Raw genomic sequence first — 18,810 nt, 5'->3', positions numbered from 1 at the left:
CTGTCCACCTTGATAAAGTTTTTAGTTTTTTAATGGCCATTAATCTTTTTAACCTCATTTAAGTGTTTGATATTTATTCATTGCACCTTTATAATTGTGGTTACCTTTTCAGTCTCAATCTCTCTAGTTCAATTTGACATTGTAAAATGGCCTGAACATTAAATAACTCGACACCAGGACTTGAAAGACCAACGTCAGGTGACTAACGTTGCTGTTTGAACTACCCGTTAGTCGTCCTGGCGAGTTGTTATTACACTTTTGCTGCATGTCATTTAACACTTTTATTACTTTACCTTTTAGTACTGGCCATAATGACACATAACCCGGAACCAGGACTGGAAAGACCAAATTCAGGTGACTGACGGTGGTTCTTGTACTTACCTGTTAGTCTTCCTGGCAGGTTATGATCATGACCATTCTGCTACAGGAAGACCTTTACAACTTTGTAGACTGGATGTCAACATTGGTTTTATGCCATTTATGTTTTTAATTGTTGTTTTGTTTTTACCTTCATTTCCTTTTATGAATTTTACTACATTTACTTTTACCTTTTTACTGGACATTTGGCTAATTATTATTACGATTATGCTACATGTCTTTTTAAACTTTTATTACTTTACCTTTTGATAATTGCTGTTACGACACATAACCCGGAACCAGGACTGGAAAGACCAACTTCAGGTGACTGACGGTGGTTCTTGTACTTACCTGTTAGTCTTCCTGGCGGGTTATGATCATTACCATTTTGATAGAGTAAATACCTTACAACTTCTCTTACTCTGCTTTCTCTCTTAACATTGTAGACTAGGTGTCAACATTGGTTTTATGCTTTTTCTGTTTTTCAATGCTGTTTTGTTTTACCTTCATTTCCTTTTATGTATTTTATTACGTTTATTATATTTTTACCTTTTTACCGGACGTTTGGCGCAGATAGCCTAGCTGTTTTGTGCCATAAAACACAAATCAACCAACCAACTTATAAGAGCAGAGCGCTATTAACGTATTTTATCCTGCTCTTTAACAAAGCATGCTGTTTTTCAATGTTTATAGAATAAATACTTAAGTAATCTAATGTTAAAGGTAAGAATAAAATAACGTGATAAATTGTGTGTGTGTGTGTGAAGTTTGGCTTAACGTTTTAAACAGATGCACTCTTTTCGTGACATTTAAAATGTTAATTCGTCGAAATAACTAAATGTGTGGAAACTTCTTGCACCAAACAGCTGTAGAGATTTATTTTTGAGGATGTTATGTAAACAGATTTTTAACTATACACTCAAATATTCTTATGTTGAACAATAATGTAAATGTGATGAGCGAGTTAACATAGTTATAAAAACTTTATTTTTTGTTTTATATCCTTAAGCCACATGTTTGCTGTTGTGACATGTCAGGGGATTGTTGCTGAATGGTTTCGTGTTGGCAGTTTGGTGCGTTATAATTTTTCTTTATCGACCTAAAAAGTTTATTTTGTTTAACAGGTTGCAAGTTGTGACTTGACCTCTTGCAAAAGTTGCCAATAATATGTTAAGCCCAGCTTTAGTTTTCCTGCTCCATAACTCGTACAACACTTCAATAGAACGCCTTGTTTCAGAAGTGTACCCTGACGCTGTAGAACTAATATTTGTTACCAAGTATTATATATTCTTCAAAAAAAAAGAAACGCAAAAGGCAAAATTTGAGACATATTGTTAACAAGTTTATTCCGGGTAGTTCTGTTTGACATGTGTGAAACGTTGCACATTCACTGCTGAACATCCAAAGTCTGCAAAGGCGAAGTCCACGCTCACTAGTTGGAGTTTAACGTCACTCAACGTCAATAACGAGTATGCCCCCCCCCGTGAGCATCAATAACTGCTTGGCATCTCCTGCCCATGGAAGCGATGAGATGACGAATCAAATCCTGTGGAACGGCTGTCCACTCAGCCTGCAAAGCTGCTGCAAGCTGAGGTAGAGTCTGCGGTTGAGGTTGTCGCCGTCGCAGACGTCGGTCCAACTCGTCCCAAAGATGTTCGATGGGGTTTAAATCTGGTGATCTGGAGGTCCAGGGAAGAACGTTGATGTTGTGGTGTCTCAAGAAGACAGTGGTGAGTCGGGCTGTGTGAGGACGGGCGTTGTCATGTTGAAAAACGTCGTTGACGTTCACCATGATGGGTTGCACATGGGGCCTAAGAATCTCGTCGACGGTTGCGTACGGTCTGATCGGAAATCCTACGCAGCCCTGGTATGGTTGAGGCAGTAGACGTAGCAGTGGTGGTTTTATCTCGAAGGTGACGTAACCGGATGTAGCGATCTTGTGCGAGCGTGGTCACACGAGGTCTACCAGATCGTGGCCGGTCACGAGTTGATCCATGTTGTTGGTGACGATTCCATAGCCTTGTGATGGGGCTGGGGTGGACATTCACAGCTCTGGCAACATCTGATCGAGATTCGCCTGCTTTCAAGCGACCAATGGCGTTGTTGCGTTGTGCTTCAGTCAGTCTTGGCGTAACTGTATTGCGTGTCGGTGGCTTAACACTGAGCTATGGACACCGAGAACCCGTCACTTTTATAGGGATTTTGCACGTGTTGCACTTGCAGAACATGCAGATCTCTCAAACAAATTTATTGGACACGAATGCGTTTTGGGGAAAAATCCGATGTTTTCCTCCGTTTTCAAAGTGCACAACTTTTATTGTCATTTTGGTCTGACAATTAGTGCCTTAACACGTGTAACATCACATACTATGAGCTTGTAACGTTATTACATATATTTCTCTTTAAAAAATATCCCTTTTGCGTTTCTTTTTTTGAAGAGTATATATTCCATCTCTAATGTGGACCTTTGTTTATTTCTGCTTGAATTATTCCAGAGTGTAATTTAGTGTTATAATGGTTAGTCTAGAATCAGTTATTAGTCGAGCGCTTGATTTCTCTGAATATATAGGTCCGTCATGGCCAGGTGGGTTAAGGCGTTCGACTCGTAACCTGAGGGTCGCGGGTTCGAATCCCAGTCGGACCAAATATGCTCCCCCTTTTAGCCGTGGGGACGTTATAATGTGACGGTCAATCCCACTATTCGTTGGAAAAAGAGTAGCGCGAGAGTTGGCGGTGGGTGGTGATGACTAGCTTCCTTCTCTCTAGTCTTACACTGCCAAATTAACGTTTTGTTGTTAGCCGTTGAAAATCTCGACGGATATCCATGTAAAGAAATTCGTTATTACCTCATTTCGTTGTCGAATTAATTATTCCTCTAATTATTTGTCAGTCTGTCCGTCCGCCCATTTCGTATATTCATAAATATATTATAAATTTGATTGTTCAGATATTCTATGGTGTGAAACAACATTTGTGAATGATTTCAAAAACGGAAATAGAATGTGTAATTAATTGTTAAAATTCCCTTATCTATCTTCATTCATTCTTTTTTTTTCGTTCGGGTTGCAATATGTTCATTGTCAAATTGTTTCGTGTTAGATGCAAAATAAATTAATTTTATCTAAATCTTTTACAGAGATTTACGGTTTTGAATTTCCGCGGAAAATATTGAGTTTCATTTTACCAGCTCTTAAAATGAAACCCAATTATTTTGTTTACGGTATTTTTCTGACGTTAAAAATGTGATATCAATATAAATAAAAATATTGATTTTTTAAAGTTGTACAAGTTTGTGTTCGTTTTGTTACAGAAATGCAGATACAGGGACGAAGATTTTCCAATTTCAACAGCTACTGGTGATTACAAATATTTTTCCAATCTAGTTGGTCTCCCAAGAAGTTTGGTGGAAAAGGCGCTGTCTGTGTCCGATTACTACGGCAGTAACGTATCGAATTCACCGAGAAAAGTAAGGCATATTTTAATTAAACAAAGGCTGTCCTCTATTGGAGAAATGTAGAAACTTTACATTGTGATTAAGTCATATTTAAAAAATTCTGGTATTTTGGTCGCATTAAAAAAGGTGAAGTGAAAGCTTCTCATATTCGGTCATTTCGATTGTGTACCTTTCTAACGAGAATTCGGCTGTAACTTATAAGTTACTCTATATGTGACCATACAACTTTACTACTTTAGAATATTCAGACGACCGTCTTCTCCTTTTAAATCTTTTTATGACAGAGCCACAAGAACAGTGAATAACATTCATTTGTCAAAACATGGCGACTATCACTTCTGGACGTATAAAATACCACGTGCGTATAAAAGAATCATATATCACTGAACACAGAGATCCTTAGTATGTAGAGATGGGCCCGGACAAAAAAAAAGGCCGTCGTATATTATGTATTGGTTATCGTAATTTCAAATATTTTTTAAAGCAATCTAAGAGACTTATAAACATCTAACCTAGGTTTTCGGGGTTTTCAAAAGTTGCTAAGACCTCTAGTTTAGCCAAAAAACCATCGCTAAAGAACCGGCGAAGAGCGAAACAGACAAATGTTCTATTGATTATTTCTGGTTCTGACGTCAGAAGGCCTAGCTCATCAATTTTTTAAGTTGTTGTGATGATATGCACACCAAAATGTGGCATTTTAACTTGAGAAGTGCAGAAGCATTATAGCGTTTAACTGACTTTAACACATGACGTCCATCAGATGACATCAGGCAATGCCAAAACGTACAAAAGCAAGGTAGAGATGAATACAGAAATATCATACAAAAGTCCTTACATAAAGGATCCACTGAGCCAATGTTATAAACTTATTGAAATTAGTCATTATAAGACTTTATAACATTAGTCTGTGAAAACGCTTATATTCAAATCTAAATTCACACACGTGAAAGGAATTCAACGTGTAATTGTAGATTGAAGTATTTTGAAAATATTAAGTAGGTATTTTTATATGGTTTCGTGTTTACATCCCTCCCTTGTTTGTGAATCTTTTATCGTTGACATCTGTACATCATGTTTATTTTTTCAATTTGTTTTAAATATATCTGTATATATACACAATTATAACACAAACATTGTAATGTTTCTGTTGTTAGGTTATCAAAGGAAAGTTAGATATTTAAAAGTTAATGTTACAATATTTAACCTTCATCAGTACACCTGGGATCCATATGTACCCCGACGATAAATATTTTTATTATATTTCCATTGACCAGTTGTATTTTTATGTAACTGTTACAATATCTTTCTCAGACACAAAAATAATAAAACATTAGATGTTTTGTAGTCGAACAATGTTTGTGAATAAAACGTTGCATGGGGTCCATGCGCACCCTAAGTAATATACAGATTTGGAGCTCTGTGTCTTCATCAGGCACTGTGTGTAGGGACTCACAGAGGTTATCCATTGTGATAAACAGTGGTTACGTATTTAGATCTCTCCTGAAGTGAAGTAATGAGTATAACCTACTTCAGAGACGTCTCCAGAATCCACGTGCAATGCAGAAAGGCGTCAAATCTGTTTTGTAAATCTGGGATTGCTTGACACAAGACAACATGCTGGTCTTCCTACAACAAAAACACGGTGTTATATTTGCCCAAGAATCGCGAAAAGGAAAGTCCGTCAAACCTGTACAGCATGTAGAAACTATTTTTGCGCTGATCACTCCACACCTTGTGTACGATGTGATGAATGTTTGTAAAATGACTGGTAAAAAATATGAAAAACACTTTATGTTCGCTCAGTTTTGCTTACATGTTGTCCAAATTGTGACATCAGTTTAGCTTTGAAACAAAGTTTGATGTAGTTCGACCCCTTTGGATCCGTTCGGACCCCAAGCACATTTTCGTACAGTTTGGTGTTTTTTGTTACATATTGGAGAAACCTGTTTCTTTATTCAATATTTCATTAGTTTTAATTGTGAGATGTTAATTAGAGAAAAAGTGACCCCATGTTATCAAAATACATGACAATAATGACAGTTTTTGTCTAAATATGAGAAAATAAATATGAGTAAATTTAATATTTTGTAATAATAAATCACATACAACATAATTATGGTACTCAGTATTTCTTACAGTTTATTTACGCAATGTTATGAGAAGCCAGTATGTTAACTTTTCAACATCTAAATCATAGCTTCAACATTGTTTTCAGTAAATATATACGGGGTCAGTATGGACCCCAGGTGCACTGAAAGGTAGATATTTTAAAGTTGGATTAAATTATTTTTCTGCGTGGGTTGCTATGGTTGTTAGGAGAAATAAATTGTTATTGTTTATATAATAAGACAGTTACATTTTCACGAAAATTCTAGTAAATTTAAGCAGTTGTAAACTTTATGTTTATAGTATGTAAATTTGGTTTTTATTATATTCATATATATATTCTCGTTTACTGTTTTCACGTTGGTTTTATACTCTCATGTGCTTCCGTATGTTAGAAAAAATAAGTGTTTCTTGTGTTTTATTCGGTGTTGAGAGTTGATTAGGCTTTTTACGTGTTGAAAAGCATGTTTTACCACAGCCCATTGCCACACTAGTGCAATTTTACTAATGCGTGATTCATACGATCTAAAAAAAGAATATATATATATGAAAACACAGTCATGCACGAGAAAGCGGAAGCCTTTATGGAAACAAAAAAAGAAAAAGATATTACTGATCGATACGCTTGACCTGGTTTTGATTATTTATAAGGATTATAAAAGCATTGATCATACAGAGTTTTATTAGCGCCCAGATATGCTGTCAGTACCTGTCTTTTAGCAATGGTAATTCGTAATAAGGGGAAGCACTGCACAATAAATATCACAGTCAGTAACTGTTAACAATTTATATTTTATTATCAGTATTTGAAGTTGAACGAGTTACACTGTTAAATATATACAATAAGTTACTTTATTTTTCAAAATAGAACAAACTTTTAACTCTTCAAGAGATAATTCATTACGTGTTGAGTAGGTGGCTGTCAATAGGTTTTTGTAAAACATGATTGACGTTTCGAAAAATCCACTTATCAACGGAAGTGGCATTTACGTCAACAAAATCGTGCGAGTTAATTTGTTCTCGGGATGACGTCAATTTCTTTTGGCTAATCGGGTGTGTCGGAGTTATTTATTACATCTTTCGTCGTCTGAGATTATATAAACTATGAATGTATATTTATTCTTGTGAACTTAAAAGATGAGGGTCTTTAAAAATATCAGAATTCTTCACACCTCGACAAACTACGATTCTTCATCTAAAAGTTTTATTTTAAAGTAGTCATAGACAGGAAGTTAAGAAATGATATTCTGTACGTGAACGAAACGTAATGTTTTCAAACTGTCGTCTCTAGTAAGATATAACTTCGTGTATGTATATTATCAAGTTAATCTATTATTAACGACAGGCTGGAATGTACAGGTTTATATAATATCACAGATTGTGTGTGTATAAAATGTTATAACATATATATATATATATATATACATTTCTTTTTCTGCTGGAACATAGTGTAAACATGGTTTGTGAAACGTTATTTTAGCTGCTAATTGTAGACTGTTGTAGCTGATGAAAAATTTATGTTAGTCGCTAGTGTTTATATATGACGTACTGTGTATGGATCATCACAAGTCTTTTAGTGGTCCCATCATATCTAGTTGTTTAACTTGGTCGTTGTAACATTATTAATGGATAATTGCTTATGGCATAATTTGCTAGAGATCACAAGACTGTCAGTGACCACATTATCAAGTTACTTAACGTGGTCGTTATAGTGTTATTTAATGGATAATTGGTCATGGCATATTTTGCCAGAGACTATCACAAGACTGTTAGTGGCCACATTAAGTTATTTAACGTGGTCGTTAAAGCATTATTAATGGATAATTACTTATTTTGAAAAAAAACGTGATTAATCTTTCAGAAACTCCACTTAAAGACGGAAGTGACGTGCACTACAACAAAATCGAGTTAGTGAATTTCTTTCCAGAATAACGTCAATTTCTGTAAATTAATCAGCAACAATAATAAATCGGAACTTGGCAGCTGCAGGTTTAACATAGTTATTTGTTAGTTAACATGGACGTTTTAACATTCATTAGTGGATAATGACTTGTGATATATTTTATTAAAGACTGTCACGAATCTGTTAACGGCCGTGTTATTCAAGTTATTTAACGTGGTCGTTATCATTCGGTCTTTCGGTTTTCGACTGTAACCGAGAAACATCGATAAAACATCTCGATACAAAAATAAGGAAGAAAAACACGATGATTTTCCAATAAATACCGGAAATGGATGTTCAATTTACATTCCGTTAATGTACAAACTTTCCCGAGTTTTGCTCGTTAGTGTTAAGTTTGTTTTTTATAATTTGAATAAAATGTTAGTTGCTCATATAGAGGTTTTAACGTAAATATAACTATGTTTTGTACATGTTGTTATTTCCGTAAGAGAAATTAATTTGGTTTGGTTTGTTTTAAATTTCGCTCAAACCCCCTAGCCGTCCTTAATTTAGCAGTATAAGAAAGGGAAGACAGCTAGTTATCACCACCCACCGCCAACTCTTCGGCTACTCTTTTACCAACGAATAGTGGGATTGACCGTCACATTATAACGCCTCCACGGCTGAAAGGATGATCATGTTTGGTGTGGCGGGGATTCGAACCCGTAACCTTCGGATTACGAGTCGTCTGCCTTAATCACCTGGCCATGCTGGGCCGAGAAATTAGTATGCAGGTAATGTGTCGTGTATTAGTGTGAAGAGAATATGCGGTGTATAGATACACATTTATTACTGTGACCATTACAGTATTAAGAGCGAAAACTGTGAAAAACGCCATTTTAAAGGTATCTACATAAAACTAAAAATGGGCCCGGTATGGCCAGGTGGTTAAGGCACTCGACGCCTAATCTGAGAGTCACGGGTTCGAATCCTCTTCACACCAAACATGCTCACCCTTTTAGCCGTGGGGGCGTTATAATGTTACGGTCAGTTCCACTGTTCGTTAGTAGAAGAGTCGCTCTAGAGTTGGCGATGGGTGGTGATGACTAGCTGCCTGCCCTTTGTTTTTACACTGCTAAATTAGGGACGGCTAGCGCAGATAGCCCTCGTGTAGCTTTGCGCAAAATTCAAAACAAACCAAACGAAACTAAAAATGAAAATCCTGAAAAATACCGATTTTAAGGTATATAAATAACACAAAAAACAGCTAAAATGTACACTATAGTTATGAAATTTATTTAGAGATAACTGCTCATGGTATATTATAAAGAGATTATCCCAAGTCTACTATTAGCTACATTTGTAATAAAAGTACCTGATGAAGACTACACAGAATACTTGGATAGCTATAGCTTCGGATTCATGCATGTTGTAAGTTTTCAATTTGAACGAATGAAGTTCGTTAAGTTCTAGACAAGGATATAATAAAATATCAGAATGGATAAGTTTTCTATGGCTTTAAAACCAATCTTTAAATTTCTAAAAGTTTTTTTTTTTTTGAAAGCGATCTCATAAAATTCATTGTTTTTTATTCGTGTAGATGGCTCTTAATGTAGTCTTGTTGTCTTAGAGTGATATGTTTCAGAAACAAGTATATCGTGGTTTTATTTGTCAGTTTAATAAATTATTTGGCAAAATTCTTATTTTTCAACATCTTTTTTGAGAACGAAAAATATGAAAGTACAGATAATAAATTAATATTTATAGGTCTCATAACACACACACACACACACAAAATAGAGTTTCGAAGCCCGTGGTGGCCAGAGCAGATATAGCCCATTGTGTAACTGTTTGGTTAAACAACAAGGTCTCAAACACGGACGCGAATTATGGAACTAGAATAATTTATAAAATCCTAAAATTATGTATTTTGATTACGATATAAGCAGCATCCAACTGTTTTATTATTATTTTATTTTCAGGTGTATAAGATAAATAAGAATTCAGGGTTTTCGGAAATTTAAGGAATTTAAAAGTAATGGAAAATTTGCGCAAAAATTAAGTATGTTGTAGAGAGGGCAATGTCCAAAAACAAGATGGAGACGAACTCACAAAACCATACAAAAATATCTGCATAAGAAACCATATATTTCCAGTAATAACTTTATCGACAACTGAATATTGAATTTCTGACAGTTGCAAAAATTCAGGTTTGAAAAAAAGCATTTAAACTGAATAGTGCAATACATTGTTACAGTGATTAGTAACCATAAGTACTTATTGGTTACTTACGTAGAGTATTTTGTATTCATCTATGCCTTGTTTCTGAAGGTTTTGACATTGCTATCCCAATTAATTTTTGCAAATAATTTTATTACTTGTTTTTTAAACAATTTCATTAGATTGATAAGTGAACATTTGTCTTATTTTTGAATCATTATTCATCTAAGACTGTATAAGTACCCCGGAGCGCTGTTCAGACATTAAATGGATATTTACAGAACCTATGCCTCCAAATTCACCCAAACGCAGTGCATGCGTGTACAGTCGACTCCACCACGCACAGTTCCCAGGTTTGGCACCAGTAAAAATTTGAAGAAACGTAGACTGCTATTTAATGTATTGTTTTGATAAATAAGAAACTGGTGTTTATAAAACTCATACATCAGTAACATGCACAACGATCTATCAATTACATAAATAGATGGCCTCCTTAATACCATGAATATTAATTTAGTTTATTTTTTCTTTCGAAAGTGTTTTTACAGATATCGTGTTTCTGCAATGAGAAGTCACAAATGGTCGTTATATAAGAACAGTTTGTGCTGCCAACTAGCGACCAGAAATGAACAGAAATAATATATGATTATAAACTGAACTCAGTGTTAAGTCATAGTTTTGCATTTAATTGTTTTTACATAAAAATACCTATGGTATGAAAAACAGAATAATATTAATGTTATACAAGCTGTGTATTACTCGATAATTGCAATTAGATGCCCAAATAAGGCCAGCGCTCTCCATCTATACGTGGTAAACACTACCGTTCGTTCTTTTGGTTAGTTTTGATTTAACTTTTCATCTATACGTGGTAAACACTACCGTTCTTAGTGATAGCTTTTCAGGTGATTGGTTTTGGTTAGTTTTGGATTTAGCGCAAAGCTACACGAGGGTTATGTGCGTTAGCCGTCCTTAATTTAGCAGTGTAAGACAAGAGGGAAGGCAGCTAGTCATCACCACCCACCGTCAACTCTTGGGCTACTCTTTTACCAACGAATAGTGTGATTGATCGAAATATTATAACGCTCCCACGGCTGAAAGGGCAAGCATGTTTGGTGTGACGGGGATTCGAACCCGCAACCCTCGGATTACGAGTGGAGTGCCTTAACCACGTGGCCATGCCGCGCTGCTGAAGTTACTGAATTTTTAGCGTACGTGTACAAGTAAAAATATGTTTAAATCTCTTTCCTTACAAGAAAAACAAACATGCATTCATACTCTTACCAGTAGTGAAAGCGGATTTGTAATAATTTATTTTTCAACTATGTTCTAATCTTTTTACAAACTCCGAAGGAATTAGTTGACATAAAAACGTTACAATTAAATCAGATACTATGTTTAGATGCTGCCAAAAGAGCTTGTAAAAAATCACAGACAAAACTTATATTTTATTTCACCGGTAAAAGCCCGGAAGAAAGTGAATTTATGTGATTGGTACTTTTGGTGTGACATGTGGCAATCATGGCATATCGTTGTGAATATGATAATAGAAACTCTTTTGTTGGAGGCTTTTTTGACTAACGTATGGGTCGTTTTTTTTTGTCTTGTTTTGTTTTTCGTGGAAAACTAACACAGCGTGATTAAAACAGTTATCATTTCATTAAATTCTATACAATTTATGGTTTAATATCTTTGACAATTTTGTGTACGTTCAGTGAGTTTAACATGTTTGTATAGGTGAGCGTATTTTTCTGGTATTCTTTTTCACAAGTACGTGATCCTGTCTAGTACAAAACATACATTACAGCGGCACTATACCTTAAGGCAGATTAGTTTCTCGACCATCTAAGTATTTGGATAAGAGGTTAGCTCCAGATGTTTCAACCATGAAGGCCACAAACTTGTATATTTTTACAAAGTAAATACTTTTTGATAGTGTTTTTTTCATTTACCTTTACTTCTGAACAGCAAATATTTCCAACAGAAACCGGCTTTCAAACACCTATTTAAAAAATCTTTTAGCCGTGGGGGCGTTATAATGTTATGGTCAATCCAACTATTCGTTGGTAAAAGAGTTGACCAAGAGTTGTCGATTTGTGGTGATGACAAGCTGCCTTCCCTCTAGTCTTACACTACTAAATTAGGGACGACTATCGCACATAGCCCTCGTGTAGTTTTGCGTGAAATTAAAAGAACAAACAAACTTACTTAAAAACCAACCTTCCAACAGCATTGAGAATTATTGAGAACTAAGTTTGCTAAGCTGCAAAGATACGGCCTAATTCACGTTTTTTTTTTTTTTTAAATTTCGATAGTGATAAATAAAGAAAAAATATAAAAACAATTTGCCGTCCATTTTACAGTTGTAGTTTTACTGTGAAGAATTTTTACATCTAGAAGCATTAAGAGAGGATATTTTTTCTTGATAATGAGAAACCCACTTGAAATAAAAATGTATCTCAGAACGGCTGGTATAGGTGATATTAACACTTTTATTGATAAACAGAGCACAACGTTTGACTTTCTTAGGTCATCTTCAGGTTAACAAGGATATTTTTGTGTGTGCAATGATGACGTTGTCGTGCTTGCTGTATGAGTATTTACAAATTTCCTTTTAGACCTCCGAGGGTCGCGGTTTCGAATCCCGGTCGCACCAAACATGCTCGCCCTTTCAGCTGTGGGGGCGTTATAATGTGACGGTCAATCCCACTATTCCTTGGTAAAAGAGTAGCTCAACAGTTGGCGGTGTGTGGTGTTGGCTAGCTGCCTTCCCTCTAGTCTTACACTGCTAAATTAGGGACAGCTAGCGCAGATAGCCCTCGAGTAGCTTTGCGCGAAATTCAAAACAAACAAACCAACCTTTTAGACCAGCGTTTTGTAATTGGTTTCACTTAATAAACTTCAGTTTTAATATTCACATTGCATATTAAGTCTATAGATCAATCCCATCGTGTTAAATTAGGTAACCACAAAACCTTTAATCAAAGTACTTCGTTATTTAAGACCGTTTTCACAGCCCGTTTTCGTTTTCAAGTTTTAAAGGCTTTACAGTAGGATATAATCGAGACAACGTCGTGAGATTCACGCAAGCATGTATTTCATTCTTTTTGTTCTTTATATGAAACATTCTCTAATGGTTTATTTGACTATGATTAATATTATTTCTCTATTCTGATATTGTTCGTTCTTGTTGTCATTATTTCCCTCTTGATAGGTTTCTACGTCATATTTTCAATTTTGTTTCTGTTTTGTATTATTAATTTATGATTGTTATTTTCTGTTTTAGTAATTTGAATTGTGCTCGTACCTTCTGGTTCAGAGCCAATGTGACATCGTAGTTTCATTTTAGTTGTACTTTTTTACTGTCAAACAACAACTACACATTTCAGATACTTGGTTATTATATATATTTTATAATTTATTTTAATTTCTTGATTTTTATATTGATCTAAGGGTTATTTTATATTTTTAGTTTAGTTTATGAATTTAGGGCTAACTTAAATCTGTTAGGCTGGCCGAGCCAAGTATAACTTGTGTTACAGTGCGGGAACAAGATGCTGTATAAAATGTTTAATATCTTCTTTTGTTTATTAATTTTTGATACGCTTAATTTTATTTAATCTGAGTATTTCGGGTTAGAATCCGCATCACACAAAACATGGCTCGTCCTTTCAGCTGTGGTGGCGTTACAAAATCACAGTCAGTCCCACTATTCTTTGGTTAAAGAGTAGCTCAAAAGTTGACGGTGGGTGGTGATGACTAACTGTCTTTTCTCTAGGCTTTCAATGGTAAATTAGGGACAGCTAATGAAAATAACTCTCGTGTAGCTTTGCGCGAAATTCAGAACAATCCGATCTAATTTTTTCTTTAATGTTTATTATTTCACTGTAACGATTATTCTACATAATACTAATTTTAATATTATTATAAATGTTATTTCATAATATTAGTTTAGTTTTTGGTCTAATTTCAGCTTACTAAGTTGGCCCTAGCGAAATGTAACTTTTACCATCGTGTGTTAGTCCTTATTTTGATACTGATTTAACGAAGTAAGAGAAACTTTTTCAGCAGTATGGATACAGTATTGATTAGAATACTTAATATATTTACTTCTAATTTTTGTAATATAGTTTTAGGTTCATTATTTTATTCTAATGGTTTTTCTTCGAAGTAAGTTTAGTATACGAGTTTAGAACTAATTTAAGCCTCCTGGGTTGGCCAAACTTATTGGGTTTACGACCATTTTGTTTCATTTGTTACGAAGCTATACACAATGGGCTATCTCTGTTTTGCCCATAGCGGGTACCAAAACCCTACTTTGATCATTGTGAAATATCAGACTGAAATACTATCAACAACAAGGGTATCTAAGTTTGGTTTGTTTTGAATTTTGCGCAAAGCTTCACGAGGGCTATCTGCGCTAGCCGTCCCTAATTTAGCAGTGTAAGACTAGAGGGAAGGCAGCTAGTTGTGACCACCCACTTTAAACTCTTGGGCTACTTTTTTACCAACGAATAATGGGATTGACCGTCACATTATAATGCCCTTACTGCTGAAAGGGCGAGCGTGTTTAGTGTGACGAGGATTCGAACCCGCGACCCTCGGATTACGAATCGAGTGCCTTAACCACCTGGCCAGGCCGGGCCATCTAAGTAGTGATTAATGCATTCTAATCATCTGTAGTATAGTATAACATGTATAATTTTGAAATACGAAGGTGTCTTGCTTTGATCGGAAGTTAATATTAATAAGCGATACTGATGAATATCTAGATACCACAGGTGCATATTTTTTATGTATTAAATTTGCAGTATTTAAGAGGAAAACAGGTGTCAAATAAAGTGTTTCAAATACAGAACTCTAGCAAGTATAGCGTAGTATGTTTACCCCCATCTCTCTGTGAATATGTGTGTGTAGAAGAAACTAAAAGTTTGGTTGGACTGATTTTCCTAAATAGTTCAATCAACTGCAAATTGATAATATTAACTTGTTTATCCGCTAAAACGCCTAGTTGTAAAAATAACTACATTAAGCTTTTACTGAGATATTTTACTGAATATTATTTTTAAATCCGGCTCAAACATAAAATTGTAACAGCTTGTCTTGTTCCCCTCTGGTATAGCGGTAAGTCTACGGATTTACAACGCAAAAATCAGGGGTTAGATTCCTCTTGGTGAACTCGGCAGATAGCCCAATTTGGCTCTGCTATAAGAAAACACACACACAACAGCTTGTCCTGAAATGTTAATGTATATTTTAGCTGCTTTTATAATACGAGGACATTTTTAATTGACGAGTTTTATTTTAAGTGAAACATTTGCTACGGTCTTGATTTCTCAATATGTACCAATATTTTGTTTGTTCTCTCAATTATGTTTTTATTGAACATCAGACAGGATATTGTGTTCGTTGATTAATTTATATAGTATATGCTCTGCTTTTGTGGTCATTAAGACGTTGAAGACAGTTATTTGATTTATTTTAAGCGCAAAGCTATTAAATGGGCTATTCACGCTGTATCTACTGTGAGGGTTCGAATCTTGGATTTTAACTTTATTCGCGATCTAGCGCAGCTTTCTTATTAACACGTAAGATTTTAGATTTAGCTTCGTGACTTACCTTCTTTTATTTCTGAGATAAACAAAACAACAGATTTGCACTTTGGTTCTGTGGCTGCTTTAAAAGAATGACAGTTAATTTCTACCGTTTGATCTTGAGTAGCCCAAGGATTGGCGGATGGTGGTGTTGAGTAGCTTCCTTCTTGTAGCCCGTCATTTCAAAACCAGGTAGAGCTGGCGCAGGTGTTTTTTTTTTTTACTTTTGTGTGAACTCAAACGAAACTCAGTCGTATCATTGGATCCCCTGAAGACATCACATGTAGATATCTACTAAGTGATTTCTGGAGAGAGAGAGGGGGGTCAAACAGACCTTCAGGGTGTTATTTTTTAACTTCATGTTGTTCTGTAAAAAAAACAACTTTCATTAATGTATTAGGATAATAGGAAAAAGAAACAAGGAACAGTACAATTAATAATGCTAAAGCTTGTTTAGTAATGGAATAAAAGCGTTTGGTATCTCATTAATATCCATAAAACATTTCGTTACCATGATCTGTTAGCCCCTCCGATGGCTTAGCTTTCTAGTTTATAACGCTAAAATTCAATGCGTAATTCCTGCGATGGGCACAGCGCACATCTGTTGTTGTGCGCCTTTGCGCTTAGTAACAAACATATTGCTATGGTTTCACATAATTTTAATATTGATATATAGTTTTGTCGATTCTTTAAGAAAAACGATTTATAATAAGTTTCACGTTTATAAAGATGAATGATTATGTAAGTTTAAAACAACAGTGTTGATATAATTGGCCTATACTTTAGAAACTGCACGCTTGTTTTTATATCAAAAAGAAAAACACGTTGTTGTGGTTACCAGTTACTTCATTATACATAATTTCGGTCCGGGCGCGAGTTGGCTCTGTTGTATAGAGCTCTAAATTTTGGAGCTGGCGAGCCGTACTCGAATCCTTGCTATACCACATCACATTTCCCCCGTACTTTCAGTGTGGGTGCATTATAAGAGTGACAGTCAATTCTTTAGCATGGGGTAGGTAAAAAAATTCTGCTGATCGGCTGATTTCTCTCTGGTCGGTAATTCAAGACTGTGACAACGGAAGTTAGTCCTGTGGTTTTTCCATAGATACAAATTACAAATATCATTTCAGGTCTATATGTAGTTCCGCTTGTATGTATGCAACACTACATTTATATAATCAAATGTACGTACGTATAAAATACAAAGTATTGGTCGCCTATACAGTTGGAATAAAAGTGACTAAAATCTGTTGTGAACTTCATTCACTTTCGAGTATTTTTATGGTGGGAAGACGTAGGCTGTAAGTATAGAACGTATTATTAAATAATTAATGTAATATTGGCACACCACTTCTGGTGATGATACGGTAAATAAAACGTAATACTAGAAATAAACGACTTCATAACACCAAAATGTAGTTTTGTTGTTTAAATACATTCAGCGTTTCGTTTTACAACTTCTTCGGAAGCATTCACTAGACATAGGCTGTAAGTATAGAACGTATTATTAAATAATTAATGTAATATTGGCACACCACTTCCTTCTGGTGATGATATGGTAAATAAAACGTAATACTAGAAATAAACGACTTTATAACACCAAAATGTAGTTTTGTTGTTTAAATATATTCAGCGTTTCGTTTTACAATTCTTCGGAAGCACTCACTAAAATACCAACCGATCGCTTTTGAAGGAGTTGTAAAGTGAAACGTTGCTTGTCTAATTAAACAAACAACAGCAGAAAAACCTCAACATTTTAGTGTTATAAAGTCGTTTTTTTTGTATTTATAGTTCCTCTCTATACCAATATGCATTACAGAAATTAAACTGTAAACTTGCTGTGTAAAATGATATAATTGAAATGTGATTGATATTTTTTAGAATTATACTTCCTTACTTACGTCTAATGCTGGTTGCAGATAATTGAAATAACAAAGGATTTGTTAATTTGATTTTGCGTGATGTTTTTTACGCTAAATATCTTGAATATGTCAGCGTGCTTCAAAAATAATTCACTGGAAACAGTTTTTTTTGTCATAAAATAGAAACTTAAGACATGTAAGTAAGGAGAAAACGACTAACCTTGTTGTTGCTCAATGATAACTTGGGCCCTCCAGTGGTACAGCGGTATGTCTGCGGGCTCACACCGCTAGAAACCCGGTTTCGATACCCGTGATGGGCAGAGCATAGATAACCCATTATGTAACTTTGTTCTTAATTCTAAACAAACAAACAAATGATAACCTGGTTATATGATGGATAAGCGGTAAGTTTATGACTTTAAAATCCAGGGTTCGATCCTCCACGGTGAACAGAGTGTAGGTAGTCCCTTGTATTGCTTTGCCCTAAACAAACAAACAAACGAAACAGATAAGTTGTTGACTTAAGTTTCAACACCAAAATTGTTCTCGTTACACGTGCATTAACCATGTGGTTCGTAATATTACTTGCGGTTTCGTTATTTTGTTGGTCACGTGGCCCCAAATGACACACAGTTTAAAAATAAGTACTGTCAGTACTGGAAGCAGTCTCGTCAGATGGTCCTGAGTTTTCTACGTATGTTAGACAGATATTTAGCATTTTCGCCATTTTTTTTAATTACATCTTTACAATGATTATTGTAACAGACAAAGGCAAAATTACTCAATATGATGCCAGTACGTTGACATCGCTGCTGGAGAACGGTATACAAGGAACAAGTTAGTGACCTGACGGTTCTTAGAGTTCCGTGTCTTAATTTTCACCTGCGACTTACATTTTTGCACCAAACTATTTGTGCACAGAATTTTCACTGACCGCTCGTAAAATATCGTAACTTATTTTAAATTAAAATTATGTTTTCAGCCTACTACCTGAGATCACTAAGAAGTGTCCTGACATTTTGTGTGTGTGTGTATATATATATGTATATATATATTAAATTTATTTGTTTTAGAGTATATTAACACTAATAGAATATAGTAAAATAAAACAAAATCAAAAGGAAGGACTGTGTTAAAAACAGCAAATCCAAACTTCTGACTAATTACACTATGTAATACAAATTTTGTTTCTGGATAGTATGTGTTATTTGTTAATTGCTTATGTTATAAAAGTACAGAAAATGACCATTATTCCCTTTAAACTTTGCCTTTGTGACCTGGATAATGAAATTTAGAAATTAACCTATTTTCTTTGTAAAAACGGGCAAATTTGTA

The 18,810-nt window shown here is 34.9% G+C and overlaps 1 protein-coding gene across 8 annotated transcripts in view; it reads left to right on the top strand.

Moving 5' to 3' along the window:
- The window catches only part of LOC143256625 (disks large homolog 1-like), a 230,050-nt gene that overhangs the window by 61,961 nt on the left and 149,279 nt on the right, over nt 1-18,810 (top strand). For all 8 annotated transcript variants that reach the window (XM_076514070.1, XM_076514077.1, XM_076514073.1 and 5 more), the window contains one exon: nt 3,668-3,823. In XM_076514070.1, coding sequence (XP_076370185.1) covers nt 3,668-3,823 — 156 coding nt within the window. The remainder of the gene's footprint in view (nt 1-3,667; nt 3,824-18,810) is intronic.

This window comes from Tachypleus tridentatus, chromosome 7 (genome assembly GCF_004210375.1).
Source record: "Tachypleus tridentatus isolate NWPU-2018 chromosome 7, ASM421037v1, whole genome shotgun sequence".
In the NCBI taxonomy this organism is placed as follows: Eukaryota; Metazoa; Arthropoda; class Merostomata; order Xiphosura; family Limulidae; genus Tachypleus; species Tachypleus tridentatus.
Note: the sequence above shows the minus strand (reverse complement) of the source record. Positions and strands in the feature narration are given on the sequence as shown.